The sequence below is a fragment of the Microcaecilia unicolor genome, chromosome 2 (assembly GCF_901765095.1).
Source record: "Microcaecilia unicolor chromosome 2, aMicUni1.1, whole genome shotgun sequence".
NCBI lineage: Eukaryota > Metazoa > Chordata > Amphibia > Gymnophiona > Siphonopidae > Microcaecilia > Microcaecilia unicolor.
In genome coordinates, this window is record NC_044032.1 from 109890721 (window position 1) to 109913818 (window position 23098).

The 23098-nt window shown below is 43.7% G+C and overlaps 1 protein-coding gene across 1 annotated transcript in view; it reads left to right on the forward strand.

Moving 5' to 3' along the window:
* Nucleotides 1-23098, forward strand: part of SREK1 (splicing regulatory glutamic acid and lysine rich protein 1) — a 252902-nt gene that overhangs the window by 143732 nt on the left and 86072 nt on the right. The window contains 2 exon segments of the mRNA XM_030193208.1: nucleotides 660-774; nucleotides 1698-1811. Of these exon segments, the coding sequence (XP_030049068.1) occupies nucleotides 660-774; nucleotides 1698-1811 (229 nt within the window).

Below are 23098 nucleotides of genomic sequence, written 5' to 3' on the forward strand. Positions count from 1 at the left end.
AACCTAATGAAATTCTTTACAGAGAGGATGGTGAATGTGTGGAACAGCCTCCCAGTAGAGGTCGTGTAGACAAAGACTATCTGAATTTAAGAAAGGTTGGGACAAGGATCTCTAAGGAAGAGGGATGGATTAGTAGATGGCATGGATGGCAAACTGGATAGGGCATATGGTCTTTATCTTTTTTCAGTTTTCAATGTATCTATGTAAATAGTGATTTTGAATGTATAAATGGTCTAAACTGTATCTGTAAGACAAATCTACAAATATTTTGAAATGCTCAGACTAATCGTTTAATTTTATTTAGCTTATATATATATATATATATATTTTTTTTTTACTTTTGTACCCCGCACTTCCCACTCATGGCAGGCTCAATGCAGTAGGCAATGGAGGGTTAAGTGACTTGCCCAGAGCTAATGAAATGAGCCAGTGTATAATGGATGCATTTCAGCACAAATAGCAGAATGTGCCTGAATTCAGTAAAAAATAAATTTAAGAATGTATAGAAGTCATGTGCATTACAGCAACGTAAATCTTTCTTCAGTTTTGCTCTGATACTCAAGTGTTGCATATGGAGAGCTGTAGTGTATGGGTGTGTATGTTGCCCTCGATGCATGGACACAAGACTCTTTAGTCACCAGTTCATTTTTTCTATTCAGAGACTGGAAAGAGCAGCGAGAAAAAAAGTGTAACATCGCATTCGCGAACTGTTTCCCGATCCAGATCTCGTTCTAAATCCCATTCTAGAAGGAAACGATCACGTTCAAAACACAGGTAAATTATATCCTTTCTTTTTCCAGCTGAGCAATTATAATCTGTTTGAGGGTTGTTGGGTTTTTTTGTGTGCTTAATGATGCTTATTTAAATCCTTTTCTTTACTATCTTCAAAGTAACAAGATGCTTTGGGAAGGGGAGGTGGCTTTTCCATTTGTATTGATGTAATGTACAGATCTTCAGAATAGGCAGGTGAATTGGAGACCAATTATAGTCAGACGTACAAATAACACTGCAATCGGGTTGTAAATTACCTAATTTTTTTGAGGTTTTGAATGCATTTTATGAAATAGCATTTATGGTTTAGGTTTGTCTGTGACAAATGCCAAGGAATAGTGGCAGAGAAAAAAACAAAAGAACGGAAGAATCCAGAAAGACCAAACTCGAAGATATAAAAAGCCAAATTTTTTGCAATAAATTTGGCTTTTTATATCTTCGAGTTTGGTCTTTCTGGATTCTTCCGTTCTTTTGTTTTTTTTCTCTGTTGTTTTTTACGGGAGAATTGGACTCTCTTTGTTGTTTAAGGAATAGTGGCAGGCAGATCAAATGAGAATGTAACTGGTGGGGTAAACCCCAGCTTAACCAGTCCTGTCAGCTGAAGATAAAGAGCCTTTGGTAATGAAAATAGTTTTCTCACCACTATACACCTCCTCAAACCTTTCCCTCCTCCCCAACTCTCCCTGGAAAAGTAAGAGACATACTAACATAAACGCACATGGATGCTGGAGTCAGAAAATGTGTTCTGAGTTGCCATACATTTCTAGGAATCAGTCGGGTCAAAGAGAAACAATATTTTCTGATTTGATATGTGCAGGTTTATCACAGGCAGTAAATTAACTGCATTTGTTTTGTTAATCTTTTTAATTTGTATTAGTGGGAAGCCCAGTTCAAGTGTAAAGTGTTGCCTATGCTATTTTCTGTAGGAGCAGGTCTCGTAACAGATCCCGCTCCAGGCACAAAGAGCGTCGGAAATCCAGGAGCCCTCACAAGAAACACTCTAGGTCTAGGGAGCGAAGGAAATCGCGCAGTCACTCACGGTAAGGCCTGCCATTTCATGTCTTTTGCTGAACTGTTGTGATACGTACAGTGGGGGAAATAAGTATTTGATCCCTTGCTGATTTTGTAAGTTTGCCCACTGACAAAGACATGAGCAGCCCATAATTGAAGGGTAGGTTATTGGTAACAGTGAGAGATAGCCCATCACAAATTAAATCCGGAAAATCACATTGTGGAAAGTATATGAATTTATTTGCATTCTGCAGAGGGAAATAAGTATTTAATCCCTCTGGCAAACAAGACCTAATACTTGGTGGCAAAACCCTTGTTGGCAAGCACAGCGGTCAGACGTCTTCTGTAGTTGATGATGAGGTTTGCACACATGTCAAGAGGAATTTTGGTCCACTCCTCTTTGCAGATCATCTCTAAATCATTAAGAGTTCTGGGCTGTCGCTTGGCAACTCGCATCTTCAGCTCCCTCCATAAGTTTTCAATGGGATTAAGGTCTGGTGACTGGCTAGGCCACTCCATGACCCTAATGTGCTTCTTCCTGAGCCACTCCTTTGTTGCCTTGGCTGTATGTTTTGGGTCATTGTCGTGCTGGAAGACCCAGCCACGACCCATTTTTAAGGCCCTGGCGGAGGGAAGGAGGTTGTCACTCAGAATTGTACGGTACATGGCCCCATCCATTCTCCCATTATGCGGTGAAGTAGTCCTGTGCCCTTAGCAGAGAAACACCCCCAAAACATAACATTTCCACCTCCATGCTTGACAGTGGGGACGGTGTTCTTTGGGTCATAGGCAGCATTTCTCTTCCTCCAAACACGGCGAGTTGAGTTCATGCCAAAGTGCTCAATTTTTGTCTCATCTGACCACAGCACCTTCTCCCAATCACTCTCGGCATCATCCAGGTGTTCACTGGCAAACTTCAGACGGGCCGTCACATGTGCCTTCCGGAGCAGGGGGACCTTGCGGGCACTGCAGGATTGCAATCCGTTATGTCGTAATGTGTTACCAATGGTTTTCGTGGTGACAGTGGTCCCAGCTGCCTTGAGATCATTGACAAGTTCCCCCCTTGTAGTTGTAGGCTGATTTCTAACCTTCCTCATGATCAAGGATACCCCACGAGGTGAGATTTTGCGTGGAGCCCCAGATCTTTGTCGATTGACAGTCATTTTGTACTTCTTCCATTTTCTTACTATGGCACCAACAGTTGTCTCCTTCTCGCCCAGCGTCTTACTGATGGTTTTGTAGCCCATTCCAGCCTTGTGCAGGTGTATGATCTTGTCCCTGACATCCTTAGACAGCTCCTTGCTCTTGGCCATTTTGTAGAGGTTAGAGTCTGACTGATTCACTGAGTCTGTGGACAGGTGTCTTTCATACAGGTGACCATTGCCGACAGCTGTCTGTCATGCAGGTAACGAGTTGATTTGGAGCATCTACCTGGTCTGTAGGGGCCAGATCTCTTACTGGTTGGTGGGGGATCAAATACTTATTTCCCTCTGCAGAATGCAAATAAATTCATATACTTTCCACAATGTGATTTTCCGGATTTAATTTGTGATGTGCTATCTCTCACTGTTACCAATAACCTACCCTTCAATTATGGGCTGCTCATGTCTTTGTCAGTGGGCAAACTTACAAAATCAGAAAGGGATCAAATACTTATTTCCCCCACTGTATATAATTTTGTTGGATATTTAACCATATTGGGGTTTTCTACTCCTAGGAGGGGAAAATAATTTTTTTTTCATGCCATATTTTTTTTATTATCACTCAGAAACATTACTTCACCTCCAAAATAGGTTCACAAAGCTTCCACAGAAGAGTTCAATATTTGCAGTGACAGATCATTTCAACCTAAATTGTCCGTTATAGTTATTTCCTTGGATTAAACTTTAACCATTATGTTAATTGTGCTGTAAACTGTGAATTAACTACTGTATAATAAATCTGAGCAACTTGGTTGTACCACAGAAAGGCGGTATATCAAATCCATGACTTTTACTTTATTAACCCCTACTTCCAACCCCCTCGCAACCTCCCCCTCCGTCCTTTTTCTGGGAAGCCAAATTATATCTACAATCATTAAGGGCGGACATACTACTTCATATCAAAAAGCCAAAAAATTAAGTATTACTTATCTTTGACGGTGACCATTTCCATCTGTGAAACTTCACGAATTTCTTTCTTTTACTTCTCTTTCTCTTTCTTTGTAATTCCCGACAGGGAAGCCCTGTTTCGCCACTATCTGGCTGCTTCAGGGGAAAATATACTTATTCAACACCTCCAAGAACAATTGACTCACCAGCATACTGTCCTCTGGCATCTACATAGAAACGGCGGACTGTTTACAGGGGTGAGATGGTATTATGAATATGAAAGTAAATAAAGTGGAGTTTTTTTTAGAAGACTAATGATTAAGAGGTTCCCTCTCTATTTAAAATGCGTGTCCTTTACAAAGAGGTGTATCCGGTATTTACTGAGGTCTTTTTTTCTCCACTATTTTTTCATTTGATTTCCATCTACTCTTGAACACTCAAAGTTGATTGTAGAATTGTTTTTGGACTATTGTGGATTTTGGATTCTACTTATTCCGATATTACACAGTGAAGCCAAATTATATCCCCTCTTAAGTTATACTTCCATTTTTGTCTCCTCACGTTGGCTAATACTTATGACATTACTTTGTCATAGAATTGCATTTCCTCACAGACAACTAACCATTTTCCCAACACTGGGGCTTCCACATTTCTCCAGTTTCTCAGTCTTGCCACCTTAGCCGCCAGCTACAAAAGATGAACAGGATGTCGATCAGATTCCTCCTTATTTTCCACCTCTACATCAGCTTCAATGAGGCAATGTTTTGGGCTATCTCTCCAGTCACACCCAGTCCATTTCTTAATGTATCTCCCAGAATTTCCTAATTTTGGGGCATGCCTACTACATATGCATTTTCCTCTACAACCAGCAGAGCTCTTGCCCCCCCCCCCCCCCCCCCATCCCCCCTGCATTTCTCTCATCACTGGCATCCAGTAGCCCCTTGCCACTAATATAAACTGTGTGTGTTTGAAGTTTAGTAATGGGTGTACAGCAATCCACATAGCGATAGATCTGCATCCAGCTCTCCTTCACCAGTTTTTCCAACCACTCTTCCCATTTTTGCTCAGAATTCGAATCAACTGCTATAGTAGTATGCTCCAGAGCCTCGTACAGATCCAAAAGCAAATTTCCCTTCTCACCCCATTTAAAGAGGGTTCCTTTTACTGGATGGTGTCCTTTCTAGATTAGTCCTAAGCTTCTCTCGACAGAAAAGCCCATAATTGGAAATACTGATAGAACAACTTTTCCCTGCATTTCAGGAGGGGGGTAAGTAAAACATGACCTTTCTACTGTTCGGTGTTTGATCTGGTAGATCATGAAATATTGCTAGATAGTCTTGATGCCATATTTCTGGTCTAGTTTGGTCTGATCCCTCTAACTCTTATGCTTCTCAGTTTCTCGCTTTAACATCCTCCTTCAATCTTCAACTGTGCTGCACTACCCCCACTCACCAGAATGGCCACTGTCTTGACCTTATCTCCTCTCTAACCATCATGTGATAACTTTCACACTTAAACACCCTCCTCCCCAGTCCCATCCAATCTTAACCAATACATTTAGAAATCTTCAGGCTATTGGCCCTCCTACTTTGTCTTCCAGTGTTTCAAATCTCTTCTCTACCACTATGTTATCCAAGTCTGCCAATGAGGCTGTCTCTTCCTATAATACTATTCTCCAAGGACAAGCAGGCTGCTTGTTCTCACTGATGGGTCGGCGTCCACAGCAGCTCAGGAAACGTAAGAACTTTCCAAGTAAATTCTGGATCTTTGCAGGAGGATCCGGCGCGCGGGGCATGCCCACCGCACATGCGCGGCCGTCTTCCCGCCCGCGCGTGTCCGTTCCCGCTAAGTTTCTTCTTTTCCGTGGAGGAGAGTGGCTGCGTGACGGTCTCTCTCCCTCAGGCCCAGAGAAACTTCTCTTGTGCTGTTTGCGCTTTCTTTTTGTTTTAAAGCGCCGTTTTCTTTTATTTTCTTTCCAAGTAAATTTTAGCCCTTTTAGGTTTCCTTTCGTCTCTTGTCGCGGTACGCAAGCCTCATTTTTGTGTCCTCTTTTTGGCACAATCGAGCCTTTTGATTTCGCTGACACGATTTTTCCGCCCATAGAATCAAAGACTCCCAGCGACTTCAAAAAGTGCGGTCGGTGCCAACTGTCTATCTCGAATACTGACCCGCACGCGTAATGCGCCCAGTGCTTTGGGCCTGAACATGGGCCAGACGCTTGTAAGTTGTGTCTGAGATTGAAGAAGCGGACCCAAGCATCGAGAAGAGGGAGCATCTTTTCGGAGCTCCTGCTGATTCTTCGGCGTCGGTACTGCAACCAGCGTCGTCGATATCGGCACCGAGGATGGCATCAACATCGGGAGCGCAGGTAATGCCTGTCTGGACATCACCACATGCTGGGAGCAGTGAGCCGTCGAGTGGGTCTCCACCTGTCTCGAAGGCTCCTTATATGCAGGCCCACCGGGACCGATCACTGTTGGACCCGACCCCGAGGAGACGTCTGGATTCAACGTCCTCCTTGTCGGTACCGAGGAGTGCGGGTGAACATCTGTCTCCGAGGCACGGTACCGAGAGCTCCGGTGCATCGAAGGATTCGGCACCCATGAAGCGTCAACGCCGGGAAGACCGCTCACCCTCCATCCAGGAGGTGTCGATGCATCGATCTCAGGACAGCCCAGTACCGCCTCCCAGGCCTCCACTGCGTCTGATACCGGCTTCTGCATCGACCCCACAGCCTTCCTTGACAGCAGCTCTAGACGAACGCATCCGAGCCATTCTTCCAGGTTTGCTGGAAGGGCTGCTGCGTCAGTCTGCTCCGGTACTGGGGGTGCTTGCGCCCTGGTGCCGTCGCTGGAAGCGGCAGCTGGCTCGGGGCCTGTGGTGAGGTATCGGCGTCGGCTGCCACCCAGGTCGACTCCCTGTCGACGACGTTGGAGGAAGCTGTATCGTCACTGGTGTGGGACTCGACTTCTCGACATCGCCATCGAGGACATGGTTCCTCGGCGTCGAGACAGGCCCAGTTTCGGACTGCAGTTCGAGAACTCTTGTCCAATACCGAGGAGGATGCCTCGTGGGATGAAGGAGAAGATCCCAGGTATTTCTCTTCCGAGGAGTCTTGTGGTCTTCCTTCTGATCCCACTCCTTCGCCAGAGAGAAAGCTTTCTCCCCTGGAGAGTCTTTCTTTCTCTTCCTTTGTCCAGGAGATGTCTGTGGCAATTCCCTTCCCTGTGGTATCTGAGGATGAGCCCAGGACCGAGATGTTCGAGGTCCTTGACTATCCTTTGCCACCTAAGGAATCATCCACCGTCCCTTTGCATAATGTCCTTAAGGAGACATTGATTAGGAACTGGATGAAACCATTAAAGCCCCCGGGACGAGAATCTAGAACTCTAGACTCCTTTTGGGAGGAAGGCCTATCAGTCCTCCATGCTCGTGTCCAAGATCCAATCATACCAGCTCTACACGAGCTTCCACATGCGGAACAATGTCAAGCTACTGGCGGACTTGGTGGACAAGCTTTCTCTGGAGTACGCCAGGCCTTTTCAGGAGGTGCTCAGGCAGCTGAAGGCGTGTCATAAATTCCTGTCCAGGGGTGCTTACGACTCTTTTGATGTTCCATCCAGATCCGCTGCTCAAGGTGTAGTGATACGCAGACTCTCATGGCTGCGTGCCTCTGACCTGGACAGTCGAGCCCAGCAGCGGCTTGCGGATGTCTTTTGCCGGGGAGAATAATATTTTTGGTGAGAAGGACGTGCAGGTGGTAGAGCAGCTCCACCAGAAGGAAACCGCCCTCAACAAACTCTCCCATCGGACGCCTTCAGCATCTACCTCCACAGGTAGACGTTTTTTCAGGGGAAGGAGGACTGCTCCCTATGCTTACAATAAGCGTAGGTACAATCTACCTTATCAACAGCCTTCTCAGGCTCAACCCCAGCATGCTCGTTCTCGTCAACAGTGTGTGCCTAGACAGGCCCCTGCAGCTCCCCAGCAAAAGCAAGGGACGGGCTTTTGACTGGCTCCAGTTGAGTATAGCCGCTATAAAAGTGTCTGTGCCGGACGATCTGCCGGTCAGAGGGAGGTTAAACTTTTTTCACCAAAGGTGGCCTCTCATAACCTCCGATCGGTGGGTTCTTCAAATAGTCCGGCTAGGATACTCCCTCAATTCGATTTCCACACCTTCAAATTGCCCACTGGGAGCTCAGTCCTTCAGCTTCCAGCACAGGCAGGTACTTGCAGAGGAACTCTCCGCCCTTCTCAGCGCCAATGCGGTCGAGCCCATTCCACCAGGGCAAGAAGGGCTGGGATTCTATTCCAGGTACTTCCTTGTGCAAAAGAAAACAGGGGGGTGCGTACCATCCTAGATCTAAAGGGCCTGAAGAAATACCTGGTTCCAGAAAAGTTCAGTATGCTTTCCCTGGGCACCCTTCTTCCCATGATTCAGGAAAACGATTGGCTATGCTTTCTGGACTTAAAGGATGCTTATACACACATCCCGATACTTCCAGCTCACAGGAAGTATCTTCTATTCCGTCTGGGAACACAGCACTTTCAGTATTGTGTGCTACCCTTTGATCTCGCGTCTGCGTCCAGGGTCTTTACAAAATGCCTGGCAGTAGTTGCAGCGTCGCTACGCAGACTGGGAGTGCATGTGTTCCCTTATCTTGACGATTGGCTGGTGAAGAACACCTCAGAGGCAGGAGCTCTACAGTCCATGCAGATGACTCTCCAACTCCTGGAGCTACTCGGGTTTGTTATAAATTGCCCAAAGTCCCATCTTCTTCCAGTTCAACAACTAGAATTCATAGGAGCTATGCTGGATTCACAGACGGCTCATGGCTATCTCCCTGAGGCGAGAGCAGACAACCTTCTGTCTCTAGTTTCCATGGCCAGAGCATCTCAGCAGATGTTGAGACTTCTAGGCCATATGGCCTTCACAGTTCATGTGACGCCCATGGCCCGCCTTTACATGAGATCTGCTCAATGGACCCTAGCTTCCCAGTGGTATCAAGCTGCAGGGAGTCTAGAAGATGCGATCCAGCTGTCCACCGACTTTCACAGTTCCCTTCACTGGTGGACAATTTGATCCAATTTGACCTTGGGGCGTCCCTTCCAAATTCCTCAGCCACAAAAAGTGCTGACAACGGATGCATCTCTCCTGGGGTGGGGAGCATATGTAGATGGGCTTCACACCCAGGGAGCTTGGTCCCTCCAGGAATCGGGTCTTCAGATCAATCTTCTGGAGCTGCGAGTGGTCTGGAACGCTCTAAATGCTTTCAGAGATAGGCTGTCCAATCAAATTATTCAAATTCAGACAGACAACCAGGTTGCCATGTACTACATCAACAAGCAGGGGGGCACTGGATCTCGCCCCCTGTGTTGGGAAGCCGTCCAGATGTGGCTTTGGTCATGCTTCTCCAAGCCACATATCTGGCAGGCATAAACAACAGTCTGGCCGACAGGTTGAGCAGGATAATGCAACCTCACGAGTGGTCACTCAACTTGGGCGTGGTACGCAAGATCTTCCAAGCGTGGGGCACCCACTCGGTGGATCTTTTTGCCACTCAGTCCAATCACAAGGTCCCTCAGTTCTGTTCCAGACTTCAAGCCTACGACAGACTAGCGTCCGATGCCTTTCTCCTTCATTGGGGAACAGGCCTATGCATATCCTCCCATACCTCTGGTGGGGAAGACTTTGCTGAAACTCAGGCAAGACTGCGGAACCATGATTCTGATTGCTTCTTTTTGGCCGCATCAGATTTGGTTCCCTCTTCTTCTGGAGTTGTCCTCCGAAGAACCGTGGAGATTGGAGTGTTTTCCAACCCTCATCACTCAGAACGAGGGGGTGCTTCTGCATCCCAGCCTCCAGACTCTGGCTCTCACGGCCTGGATGTTGAGAGTGTAGAATTCGCCTCCTTGGGTCTTTCTCAGGGTGTCTCCCGAGTCTTGCTTGCTTCCAAGAAAGATAACATGAAGAGGTGTTACTCTTTTAAATGGAAGAGGTGGTCAAGTGATGTCGAGCTAAGAAAGAAGACGTCGGAGAGAGAAGCTTCCGCTTCAACCCGGAAGAACCCAACACCCCATGCTCCTTTGAAGCGACTACGAAGCAGTTTGTGTGGTGGAGACATATCAGCAAGTTGTGAGGAAACGACAAAGCCCTCCACTAGCACTTATGATGACAAAAACGGCAAGAAGGGAGAAGGAGAAACCAGCCAAAAGTGAAGCCAAGATGGCGGCGGGTAGCAAGGGAAGTCCATCGGTCAGTTCCGCGTGGGTGGCTGAAGTAGTCGCCGAAGTAACCCAGGCCATTGATGCTTCGCTGGATAAAAAAGTGCAATTTGTATCCACTAAATTAGATAGCGTGGATGGGAATCTGGCAGCGCTAAAAGGTGAATTCGCGACCTGTTGTCAGCGGGTTTTCGACCTAGAAGATCGGGTACAACAATTAACCACGCTGACGACAGTGCTACAAGACAAAGTGAAATCCCTTGAAGAAAAATCGGATGATATGGAAAACCGATCAAGGCGTGGGAACTTACGGCTGGTAGGCTTACCTGAGTCTATGAAAGCACGAAGGCAGACGGTCTGCAAACTCCAAGATGGAAAACAAAAAGAGCAGATCGTGTGGAAATGAAATGCAATTTATTTAAACAATGCAACAATATTTATATGAGTACAAACAGCCCGACACAGGCCGTGTTTCGCCCATCTGGGCTGCTTCAGGGGCTATAAAAGATATTTAAAAAAATAAATAAAATTGGTGAATAATCTGCTATATTATTACATATCTAGGTAACATATAAAATATATACACATACATGTATATGCACGTACAACAGATATATCATGTATATACATACATAAATTTAAAATCATATGTATCTCATAAAACATGCCCTATATATACCACTTATCGCTTGGGCAATACATATATAGAAAACATCATCTAAAATTATATCAAATATTGATAAAATAGAACTCAAAAGAAAAGGAACAGCTATACCTTATGTATACATAAGAATAAATTAGATTGACATAGGCTAAGACACCCACCTATACAGAAAATCCTTTGTTGCCAAATCTAAGGCAAACTGTAGAAATCCTGTTAATTTAAAAAGATTTGTATGAGTAAGTATCAATATTATATACTAAAATGAAGAACCAGACTTATTATAAAAAATGTATTGGACTCACATGCATCAAGGGTTGGTTTGGAAAAAAACAGCTGAGTCAGAGATTTCAAAACATGGTCCACTGATCTAAAAAGAGGTGGAGACAGTAATGTATTTGTCTCTATGTATAATCGATAACGTAATTCTGTGCTTGGTTTATAAAAAGATCGATGGTGACAGCTTATTTGTTTAACTCAATTTCAATTTCAAATTCGCCATTGAAAGAGCATTAAAACAAAAATTCTACTTACATAAAGCCAGCGCTTCGGTCGCGTATCTCTGGGTTTGCTGAAAAAAGCTCACAGCAAACAGAGGAAGCTTAAGACAGGAAACGGGGGGTCATAGGTCAGCCTCAAGGATGCGATGGTCCTGCAATATTTTGTATTTGGGATCAATAATATATACTGACAACCGAGGAAAGAATGGATCATGTAAAGTGAAGTATATTCAACAACGGAATATATTAAAACATATAGATATAAGAGTATCTTTAATAGCTGATGACGTCACAATATTCGTTACTCTAGCTTACTTAAAAAGAATTTGGATGGCTAAGGGGTAGTGTAAAATATTATCCTTTTAATGGATTAATCTTGCCTGTATTTCTATTTTTTATATATAAAAAGGGGGAAGGTTAAATAGCGGCGAAACGAACCTAAAAAGGTCAGAGGTCAAAAAACGTCACTGATTCAAACGGAGCATCTGAAAAAATAATTAAATAAATAGCGACGTGCCATTATTGGCACTTACCCCCTTTATTGAAAGAGCACCAATTGACAGCGGCGTGCTACTAATATAATTTTCCTTTTAATTTAAAAAGTGAAAAATATTCGAATAAATATAAAGTGAATGAATTTTGATATAAATATAAAGTGAATGAATCTGAATGACATAGCTGATGACGTCACAATATTTGTTACTCTAGCTTACTTAAAAAGAATTTGGATGGCTAAGGGGTAGTGTAAAATATTATCCTTTTAATGGATTAATCTTGCCTGTATTTCTATTTTTTATATATAAAAAGGGGGAAGGTTAAATAGCCGGCGAAACGAAACTAAAAAGGTCAGAGGTCAAAAAACGTCACTGATTCAAACGGAGCATCTGAAAAAATAATTAAATAAATAGCGACGTGCCATTATTGGCACCCCCTTTATTGAAAGAGCACCAGTTGACAGCGGCGTGCTACTAATATAATTTTCCTTTTTATTTAAAAAGTGAAAAATATTCGAATAAATATAAAGTGAATGAATTTTGAATAAAAAATCTGAATGACATAGCGAATACACTAAGTAATAAAAATAAAAATAGATGTATGGTGGATGTCTTAGATGCCTATCTTACATATAATATGATATTAATTCTTAAAAGGCAGCTATCATAAGAGGTTATAGAAAAACAGACAAATCTGTGTCGGCATTTAAGCCATGTGGATGAAGGGTATTTAAGTTATAGATAAATTCTTGCTCTTTTCGTAACAAAAATGTATCTGCTGAACCACCTCTCCACTTGTTCTTATACACATAAATAGCACAAAATTTATACTCTTCAAATTTATGGTCAAAAGCCAGTGAATGTGCTACTAGTGGTTTTTCTAATGATTTATTCTTTAGAGCGCTCCTATGTTCTTTAATTCTAGTGGATTGGCTGGGAGGCCGCTTGCTGGGACGGCTTGCTGGCGATCAAAATATACTGGATTGAGAATAAGATGCGTGGGGAGAAATGTTATGAAAACGGTTAAATTAATATTCTGGAATGTAAACGGAGTATCTTCACCTATTAAAAGACAGAAAATTATGCAGACATTAAATCTCAATAGGGCGGACATAGTGTTCTTGCAGGAAACTCACCTACCAACCGTTGAACATCTGAAGTTCAAACGATGGTGGGTATGACAGATAGCAGATAGATAGCGGAATCACCGGCCATGGGCCGAAAATCGGGACTTTTGGTGTTGGTGCGGAGGGGGCTAGACTTAGTAATACAACAGACGTGGAAGGACCCACAGGGCAGATACATGATACTTAAAGTGCTCTTGAACAAAAAACTATTAATATTATGTAATGCACATGGGCCGAATATCTATGACAATAAATGGATGAAGGGGTTGATAAGTAAACTAGCAGGGATGATGGACCTACCTATTGTCATGGGGGAAGATCTAAACATGGTGCATGAACCCTCTTTGGATAGATCTAGAGCGGAAGGAAAAGGGGGCAATATAGCGGATAAGGGGATTAAGCGGTTATATGTTTGGAGCTGTTAGATGTTTGGAGAGCTTTACACCCCAGTGACAGAGATTATACACATCATTGTAGAGCTCATGGAACTCAGTCTAGGATTGACTACTGGTTACTCTCGAGGGGATTATTCACACAGGTAGTGGACGCAGGAATTGGCCCGTACGCTATATCCGATCATGCCTTGGTGTGGTGCAAATTAGAATATGGGAAGAGGGAGGGAAACATTTTATGTGGCGTTTTCCTCAGAAACTTTATAGGGACACGATGTTCAAGGAACATTTATTGAAGAAATGGGAAGAATATCAATTTCATAATGCAGAATTCAAAGGGTCTTATATTGGGAAGCTGCAAAAGCAGTATTACGCGGGGAGGTGCTGGCTTACTCATCCTTTAAAAAGAAATCTAGAGATAGGGAGATTCTGCGCCTAGAAAAATAGGTAGCTAAGATTAGAGTTCAATACGGGGAACGACCCACTACGCAGGTTTGTAGCCTATTGCTTACGCTTCAGACCACTTTAAATGAGCTGTTACATGAAAGGGCGAAGAAATCAATGAAATATTATCAATATCAACTATTTCTGCATGGCAATAAAACAAGAAAGCTTATGTCACATTTGATAAAGCAATCAGGAGGGACACATATCATTGCTCAAATAGAAAAAAAGATGGTTGCTTAGTACATACAGATAAGGATATAGCTAAAGTTTTCCACCACTACTACCAAAAGTTATAAGGAAGGCCACTAGAACAGTCCATGGATGGTGGTCTATACCTAGAGAATTTAGATTTGCCGAAGATGAGCGAGAAAGAAAATTAAAAAACGTAATCAGCCAATAATGAGGGAGGAAGTAGGCTTAGTGATTCAGCAGAGTGCCTTGTATAAGGCACCGAGCCGAATTTTATAAATTGCTATCTTCCTCAATTCTCCCAACACTGCAGTCCTATTTCACACAGATAATAGAGAAAGGAACACTTCCACAGACTCTTCAATTGGCTCATAGTTTTGCTATTGAAACCGGGAAGGGACCCAGAAAAGCCATCCTCATATAGACCTATTTCCTTACTGAATGCAGAAACTAAGTTCTTTGCAAAGATATTGGCTAACAGACTGACGAAATTGCTCCCAAGATTGATTTCGGAACAGCAGGTGGGATTTGTGGCGGGGCGAACAGTAGCACGTAATTTTCGGAAACTCCTGGTCTCTATGGAATTTGTGGAACGGACGCAGGCATCATCATTATTAGTGAGCCTGGACGCGGAGAAAGCGTTAGAGTATACTGGGAATTTCTATTTTCTTAGCGGCACTTCGGACGTTATACAATTCCCCCCGAGCCCGGATTCAGAGTTTGAGATTCATCGTGGGACTAGACAGGGATGCCCATTGTCACCCATGCTCTTTATATTGACTCTGGACCCCCTGATAAGGGATATGATGAACACTCCTGACATCAAAGGTGTGCGGATAGGCTCTCATATATTCAAAATTTTGGCTTTTGCAGACGATTTACTAATACATATGACAGATCCACGGGTGTCTTTTCCAGCATTGATGGACTGTCTGAAGGAATATGGGGATTATTCAGGTTTCTGCCTTAATTTGGACAAATCCATAGCTATGCCTACTAGGTCGGCAACAGGAGAGGATTGGGTGGGTTCCTTTCCGGTCAAGTGGGAGTTTACATCATTTCGGTATCTTGGGATTCAACTAACAGGTAACACTGAAAGGCTTTATAAAGTAAATATCACATCTTTGCTGGATCACTGTAAATCAACAATGGCGAATTGGTGGCAATTTCCTCTGTCGATAGGTGGAAGAATACAACTGTTCAACATGGTGTTATTCCCATTGTACAGATGTTGCCTATTAGATTGCTGAAAAGAGACATTAAAAGTTTACAAAGGATGATATCCTTATTTTGTTGGGGAGGCCAGAAACCTAGAATGCAATTTAAGTATCTGTTAGGTTCCTGGAAATATGGTGGACTGGGAGTCCCGGATCTCTCTTTATATAATTATGCTTGCCTATTTCGTCATTTAGGAGACTGGATCTTGGAAGAACAGAGTTACACCCCTAGAAGCTATGAAGCGGCGTTTTATTCCCCCTGGCATGGTAACTCTTTAATGCATTGCCCACGACGTGTGTTGCCAAAGGAACTGCGGACGAGTGTGATTAAAGTTTGATGTTCATATGTAACTCTGTATGGAAAGGTTATGACTTTTAAGGTAATGTGTCGCATGTGGTTGTCCTGTTCCTCAATAAACATATTTAAAAAAAAAAAAAAAAAAAAATCGTTACGTCAATCTTGGAGATGTTTGGTATTGCTTCTAGGGGGTCGGGCGGATATGTCTGATCAGCTGCCGATAACAGGGAACGTGCAGTTTTTGCCAGGCAAAGACAATGCTAGTTTCAGTAGATGGGCCGCGAAAGGAATTACGATATTACAACTTGTGTTAGGCTCGGAGGGCAGAATGATAACATGGGAGGAACTGCTGAGGAGGGAAATAGCAGAGCAGAGAGATAGGATGGCTTATTTACAACTCTGACATTATGTGTCTTCTTTAGATCAGAGGGCCATAATCCCATCATTGGGAGAGAGAATTCAGGCCTTTTTTGAGAAGTTTCAGGAGGGGGGGCCTGTCGATATCAGGATTGCATAAAGCACTACAGCTGAAATCCCAATACAGTATATTTATAGATCTTACTACTAGATGGGAACGTGATGTCCGGGGTTTAGGTAAGGAAATAGAGCCATTGAAATTAATTAAAAGAATCCCTGAGATTACAGTGAATGCAACCCTGAGGGAGTGCCATTTTAGAATAATACACAGGGCTTATTTTACGCAAGACCGACTATTTTAGATAGGAGCGGTAGAGAACCTGGTATGTCAAAAATGCAAACAGGGATCAAACTCCTTTTTTCACTCTTTTTGGGAATGTAGGTTGACCCAGGTCTTTTGGAGAGCAGTGTTTGGATATTTGGAGAGGTTGTTGGGATTTGACATACTGCTATCCATGGAAGCGGTGTTGTTGGATAAATATGAAACATTTAAGGTAGGAAAAAAATCAGCTACTCTGCTCATTAGGAAAGCGGGACTTCTGGGGAAGGAAGTGATCTTAGGAGTGTGGGTGGGGGAAGAAGCGCCATCTTTCTGGACATGGAGGAACCGATTCCATGCGCTGATGCTTTTAGAAAGACAATATGCTAGACAAACCCCCAAAAGATTGAAATTATTTCAAGCAGTATGGGATGTTTATGCTGAATCCCTTCCGCACCGAGCCAGAAGTCTGCTTTGGAATTCCTTCTAGTTAGAAGACTGGTGAAGTAGGGTCAGGATGCTCTGTTTTTAACCAATAGAGGATTGTCAGGAAAAGTAGCAGTTGCGCCTCTAAACGGATGGGCCCCCCCCCCTTTTTTTTTTTTTTAGACATTAATGGGAAATAGTCATAAGAGGGACACACAAGGGAAGGTGCCAAGGCATCATGATATACTGTGTTGAGGTGGAAATAAGATCTCTCGATTATCTAAGAGTATTGTGGGCAATGTTTACTAAGCCATGCGAGATAAGTTGTATTTAATGTATGTGCCATCCAAAATTTGAAGAATTAGAACGATGCTGGGAAGTTAGGGGAGGGGATGGGCGGAGTAAGGGGGGAAAGGGCGGGAAAAATATAAAAAAAGGATGATATAAGTATTTGTACATATTTGAGCACTTGGGGGTTATAACTTGAAGTGTGTAGAGATTGTTGCAGTATTGCTCAATTTTTTGTTTGTGTGAAGTTTTATATATCACCAATAAAAATCGTTGAAACATAATAAATGGAGGAGGTTTGCTTACTGGTGTGACAGCAAGTTCCTAGATCCTCGCTCTTGTCCTACACAGACCCTGCTTGAATACCTTCTACACTTGTCAGAGTCTGGTCTCAAGACTAACTCTGTAAGGGTCCATCTTAGTGCAACTAGTGCTTTTCATCAACGTGTAGACGATAAGCCTATTACTGGACAGCCTTTAGTTGTTCGATTCATGAGAGGTTTGCTTTTGTCAAAGCCCCCAGTCAAACCGCCACCTGTGTCATGGGATCTCAATGTCGTTTTCACCCAGCTGATGAAGCCTCCTTTTGAGCCACTGAATTCCTGCCATCTGAAGTATTTGACCTGGAAGGTCATTTTCTTGGTGGCTGTTAATTCAGCTCATAGGGTCAGTGAGCTTCAAGCCTTGGTAGTGAACGCTCCTTACTTCAAGTTTCATCACAACAGAGTAGTCCTCTGCAGTCACCCTAAGTTTCTGCCAAAGACGAACCAATCAGCTTTACTAATGCTTTCATAACCGTTTGCCAAAAAAAACCACCCTGGGGCATGCCCCACCATATGTGTAGGAAGGAGCCCCTTTGTGAATTACACCTCCAGCATAAATCTGATGCACCCGGATACATCTGCTTCAATCTCTCCGGTGTGTAATACCATCTGCTTAAGACTTTATAAGCATTTTCCTGCACCAAAACACATACTGAAGCTTTCTGAACCTCCCCACAAATAACTCCCCATTCCTGATCAGAAAAGCAGCAATTTAAATCTTCCTCACGTGGCGGAGAGAGATCCAAGATGGCCGACGGATAGGAAGCAGAGACGCTAGCTCCCTAAAGAACGCTTAGGTTTTTCTTAATTTTGCATACTTTTTGCCTCTGAATCTCTAGTGAAGCATGCCGAAAAGAAAAGGGAAACCCAAGGGACCTCCTCTTCCTAGGGTGGGGATACCCCTGGACTTCGGCAAACATCAATCTCTACTTTCCTGGCTTCGACTTTTTTGGGCGCTTCCGCTGCCAGTGCGAGGGAGAGCACAGGCTTGGAGAGCGATTTTTTGCTTAGCCTGGCAGGCCCATTAACCCCTCCATTCCCACGGCCTACTGGAGTTCCTGTTCCGGAGAGTGAAGTAGGAATATCTCCGAAAGGGAGGCAGGTCTCTGGTGAAAAATCGATGGCGGGAAGAAAATGGAAGGTGACCAGCAATCTCGAGCCATCGCGGTTGAACCGAAACAGAAAGATATTACCTTGGCTGAAACTTTGCTATATCTTGCGGCAACTCAACCGCTGATGAGACCGGCCGAAATTTCGCTGGAGGCTATATGGACTGCCCTAGAAAACCTTCATAAGGTCTGTCTATCATTTATTACAGTATCTTTGAACAACGCTACTCAAATAAAAGATATGAAAAGCGATTTGGAAGCCCTATCAGCTAAACAAACTAATACTGAGGTGGAATTACAAAAACTACGAGAGGTTCATACTCAGGTAGTGAGTGACAAACTGCTGATTAGTAGAAAAATTGAAAACTTAGAAAATACCATGAGGAGTCTAAACCTTAGAATCTTACACTTTCCTATGAGTGATTTGATGTCACCGAGAGAGATGTTCTTCAGATTCTTGAAAGAAGAATTTAAATATTTGGAGCAGATTCTTCCACCTGTTCAAAAACTGTTTTATTTACCTGTAAAGCAAGATATTTTACAGGATCAGGAAGTTCAAGCTCAATCAAAAGAAAACTTAGAAGCTTTGGATTTATCTGCTTTTCTAGAGCAATCTAGTGAAGAAATTAAAAAGAGATCTGCACTTCTTGTGAAATTTCTTTTTCTTCAAGATAAAGAAGCACTGTTAAAAGTTTATTTTCAAAAATCTAAGGTGGACTTTCTAGGAGGGAAAATTTCTATTTTCCCAGATATTTTTAAATGGACACAACAGCGGAGAAAGAAATTCTTAGAGTTGAAACAAGAAATACTCTCTTTGCAGGCTCGTTTTCAATTATGATTTCCATGTAAATGCTTAGTAATATTTAAAGATAAGAAATATGTTTTCTACGATGTTAATCAATTGAGTGACTTTTTGAAGACCAGAAGGGATATAGGACAAGCCTAATAGCCTTAATAGGGCTAAAGTAAAATGAGTGAGCCATATATAGTGTTATTGAAATATTCTTATTATGATTCCAACTCCCATTGGTTTTTCTTTTTAGGACATCTTGGATCTCCTTAATGTGGACTACAAAAAAATGAGTGATGTAATTTCTTTTAAAAATGTTTCCTTTTTGCTTTGTATTATTTCCTCAGAGATGTATCTTTGTACTTTATTGGTAAAATATAAATAAATATAATAAAAAAATAAATCTTTCTTCCTGGAAACCAAATGGTCTGGGATCATACCCCCTTAAAAATTTATATATCACTGATATTGGTCTGGGAACCCTCCTCAACAGAAGGCACAGATTTCCAGACTTTCCGTCTCTTGAGGGTTCCCCCCTCCCAACCCAATGTCCCCACAAAATGTTGAATCTGTATATAGGGAAAAATATCCCCACAGGCAAACTATACATGGAGCACAGCGTATCAGAACTCTTCACCCTTCCCCCCCCTGCAGCACAGCTTTCTCTGCATCTATAGCCAACAAATCTGTACTAGGCCGAGATCTTTGTGCCTCCCATATTAAATGAAGAGTACGCCTTATGTTATCCCCTACCTGTCTCTTCGGGATAAACCCAGATTGACCTATATGGATCAAAGTTGGCAACACCCTAGCCAACCTGTTAGCCAGAACCTTGACTATTATCTTTGCATCCACATTCAAAAGTGAAATAGGCCTATAAGCTCCACAAACCACAGGATCTTTCCCAGGCTTAGGCAAAACCGTTATCCCAGCCTCAGACATAGACACTGGAAGCCCACTACCCTCCAAAGCTACATTTCCCACCCTCACCAAGAGGTCTCCCAACTCCTCCACAAAGCATTTATAAAACCTTGCCGAGTACACATCTAACCCTGATGCTTTACTCTACTGCGTTTCCCCTGATTATTTAGCCCGTTTACATTCCATGTACCCACCAGTAGAGTCTCTCCCCTCCCTTCCCCTACCTCTCCCTCCCCCTCCCCTTGTCCCCTCTCCCCCATAGACAATCTCTGCCCTCCCCCTGCGCCCAACCCACATTCCTCTGCTCCAACTTACCCCCATTCCCTCCCCCATCCTACCCTTCCCTGTAGCGGATCTCTCTATCAGTAAATTAGCCATCCCACGAGGAAACAACGAACACTCCCAGGGCTTTAACCTCTCCAAAGCTAATCCCTGTCCCTCCCATCGTCCTACTTACACTCACATCCAGTACATTCATATGTCCCCCACTCCTCCACCCAACCTCCCCACTGATTCAAGCAATTCACCACAATTCCACACAAATCTGTACTCCTTCAGGAAGCTTGCATGTTAGAAGTCTTCCCTCGATCCACCACTTTCTGCCATGCTGAATCTGCTCTGGGTTCCCTGACAAGCCTCCCTTAACTCCTGAGCTGGAACATCTTTGCACCCCAAAGAATGCAGTGCTGACCATGCCTCATCCGGGGTCTTTACGTGATTTGCCATCCACAGTTAGCCACATCCCAAATGGGAAAAGCCACTTAGACTGGATCCCCTTTGACCTCATAAATCTCGTGGCTTCTCGGAAGGATATACGTTTTTGCAGCATGGTCCAAGCCAAATCTTGGAACACTGCAATCTTACAGTTTTTCCAAATAATTTCTTTTTGCTGCTTTGAGCAATATCTTCTCCTTCCTGGGAAAAATTGGCAAAACACACCACAATGTCCCTCTGGCTATTTTCCCGCTGCGAACCAGCCACTCTAAGCGCTCTCTGGATGCAATGGTCTGGCAATTGGCCTCCGTCCTTAGCATTCAAAATGAACCCATACAGTTCTCGAATCACTGCTTCACAATTGCTAAATATATCCGATTCAGGGATTCCTTTAAATCGCAGGTTATTGCAGTGCAACCTATTCTCCAGGTCTTCCACCTGCTCCCTTAGTTGTAGTCCCCACATGTCCGCATTCACCCCTTTATGTAGTTTCCCCATGTCTTGCTTGACATTCTCCATCCCCTCCTCCACCTCTCTGACGCGCGTTCCCAAATCACGAATTTCAGCCCTAATTTCTCTCAGGGCAGTCTGTATATCTTTTCGCACCCCTGCCAGATCAGCCTTCAGATCTTGAAACCAAGCCACTATGTCCGTTTTCGAGGATTCACCAGTCTGAAGACCCCCCTCAGCGTGCTCCTCCCCAGCCACCGCCAGACTCGCTGCCATCTTTACTCCACTCTGCTCCGGCCCCACCAACGCCTCTGGCATTTTCTTGCCCTGCTCCGTCGAATAACGGAATCTTTCCAGTCCCTTCTTCAGTGGCGTTCCTTAGGGACCTTTCCCCTTCAATTCACACCTCTGGATGCCGCTTAATTCTATGGGATTAGCTCACTCCAAATCATGCCCCGACGGAGCTCCACGCCTAGGCTGCCATCTCGGTCCGCGACTTCATCTCCTTCCTTTTTTGTTTTTTATTTACTGAATTCCTATCAGGCAGATGAAACCTGATCCAAGCACACTGTCAGCCACTTCTTGGCCCGTGCCCACTCGTCCTCTTCCCCACGTTGCCTCTCTCACCTCTCACATTGTCCCAGGTCCCAAGGAGCAGAAGGAGATAGCCGCACCCTGCTACCACCAAGGCCAGGGGAATTCCAAGAGCCACCGCCCGGTCGTCTAGAGCAAAAATCTAGACTAAAAGGCTGCCGTTCCCACTGCTCCTGACAACACTTGCGCTCCGAGTTCTCCTCTGCTTTAAAGCAGCCCTCGGGAACGCGTCGGCCACCCGGATTCCGGACTATTCCGGCTGGGGTCTCCGTGATGCAAGGCCCGATTCCTTTTTCGCCACTGCTGCTTCGACTTTCCACCTTGGCCCTCCACAAAGCCACGTGTTTTCCCCAGACTGCCCACAGACCCGATCACCACCTCCGTCCTTTCCGCTCCTTCAGATTGAGCGCAGCCCCGGTCAGCAGTCTCCGATGTCTACAGGGATGCTGCCCGGTCCTTCCAATGCTCCCGACCGGTCCCAACTTGGAAGTATTTTAGTACTTTTAAAACCGCTCGTCCAGAGCTTCAGCCCCATGCTGCCATTCCTGGAGCTGACGTCCGTTAATGCATTTTGAACAATATTTTTAAACACATTGTGAAAAAAGTATAAAGGTTTGAAGATTTTTTTTTTTTTATTCTGTCTGATACCAGGTTAAGGGTTTTAGCTCCAAAAGACTAGTAAAATATATATGTGACCTGCTGAGTGGAAAGATACCAAAATTGGGGTACGTGACTTATTTAAACCACAAGATAGAGATATCAACTGCATAATTCTGCAAAATTTCAGCCTCCGGTATGGACTATATCTCTAAAAAAACAAGAAATGTTTATCAATAAAAAAAAAGTAACCCCAGAAATCACATACCGCACTTTAGATATCTGCAGCCTGCAGATATCTGCAGTTCAGCAGCCTCAAAACTGCAGTTTTTAGGCTGTTGAACATGAAAAACATCAAAGTAGTGAAAAAAATTGTATAGTCCAATTCTACTGACCCTATATATAGTACACAAAATTTTCAGAAATGAAAGTTGCCCTTCCAAACTTTTATAGCCTTTATCTCTGTTACTTGTAATCCCACTTTGGTACTTTTTGCTCAGCAGGTCACTTAAGTTAGTCCAATAAGGTATCAGCTTAGGTCCTCTCTTTTGTTTTTATTAATATTTATACATCCAGGTGGACTAATAGCAACCAAGCTACTTAAAGACTTTTTTTTTTTTTTGTAAAGCATGTATATGTTCAAATACCCAGAGTGGTAGAAAATTAGAAACTGTGACAGTCCAAATTGGTCCTTAGCTGTCGTCATCATCATCATCTATGTATCATTGGAATTACTGTCCAGCTTCCTCGCCATGACCAAGACCATCTTGAGTCGGCTCTGAAGTTTA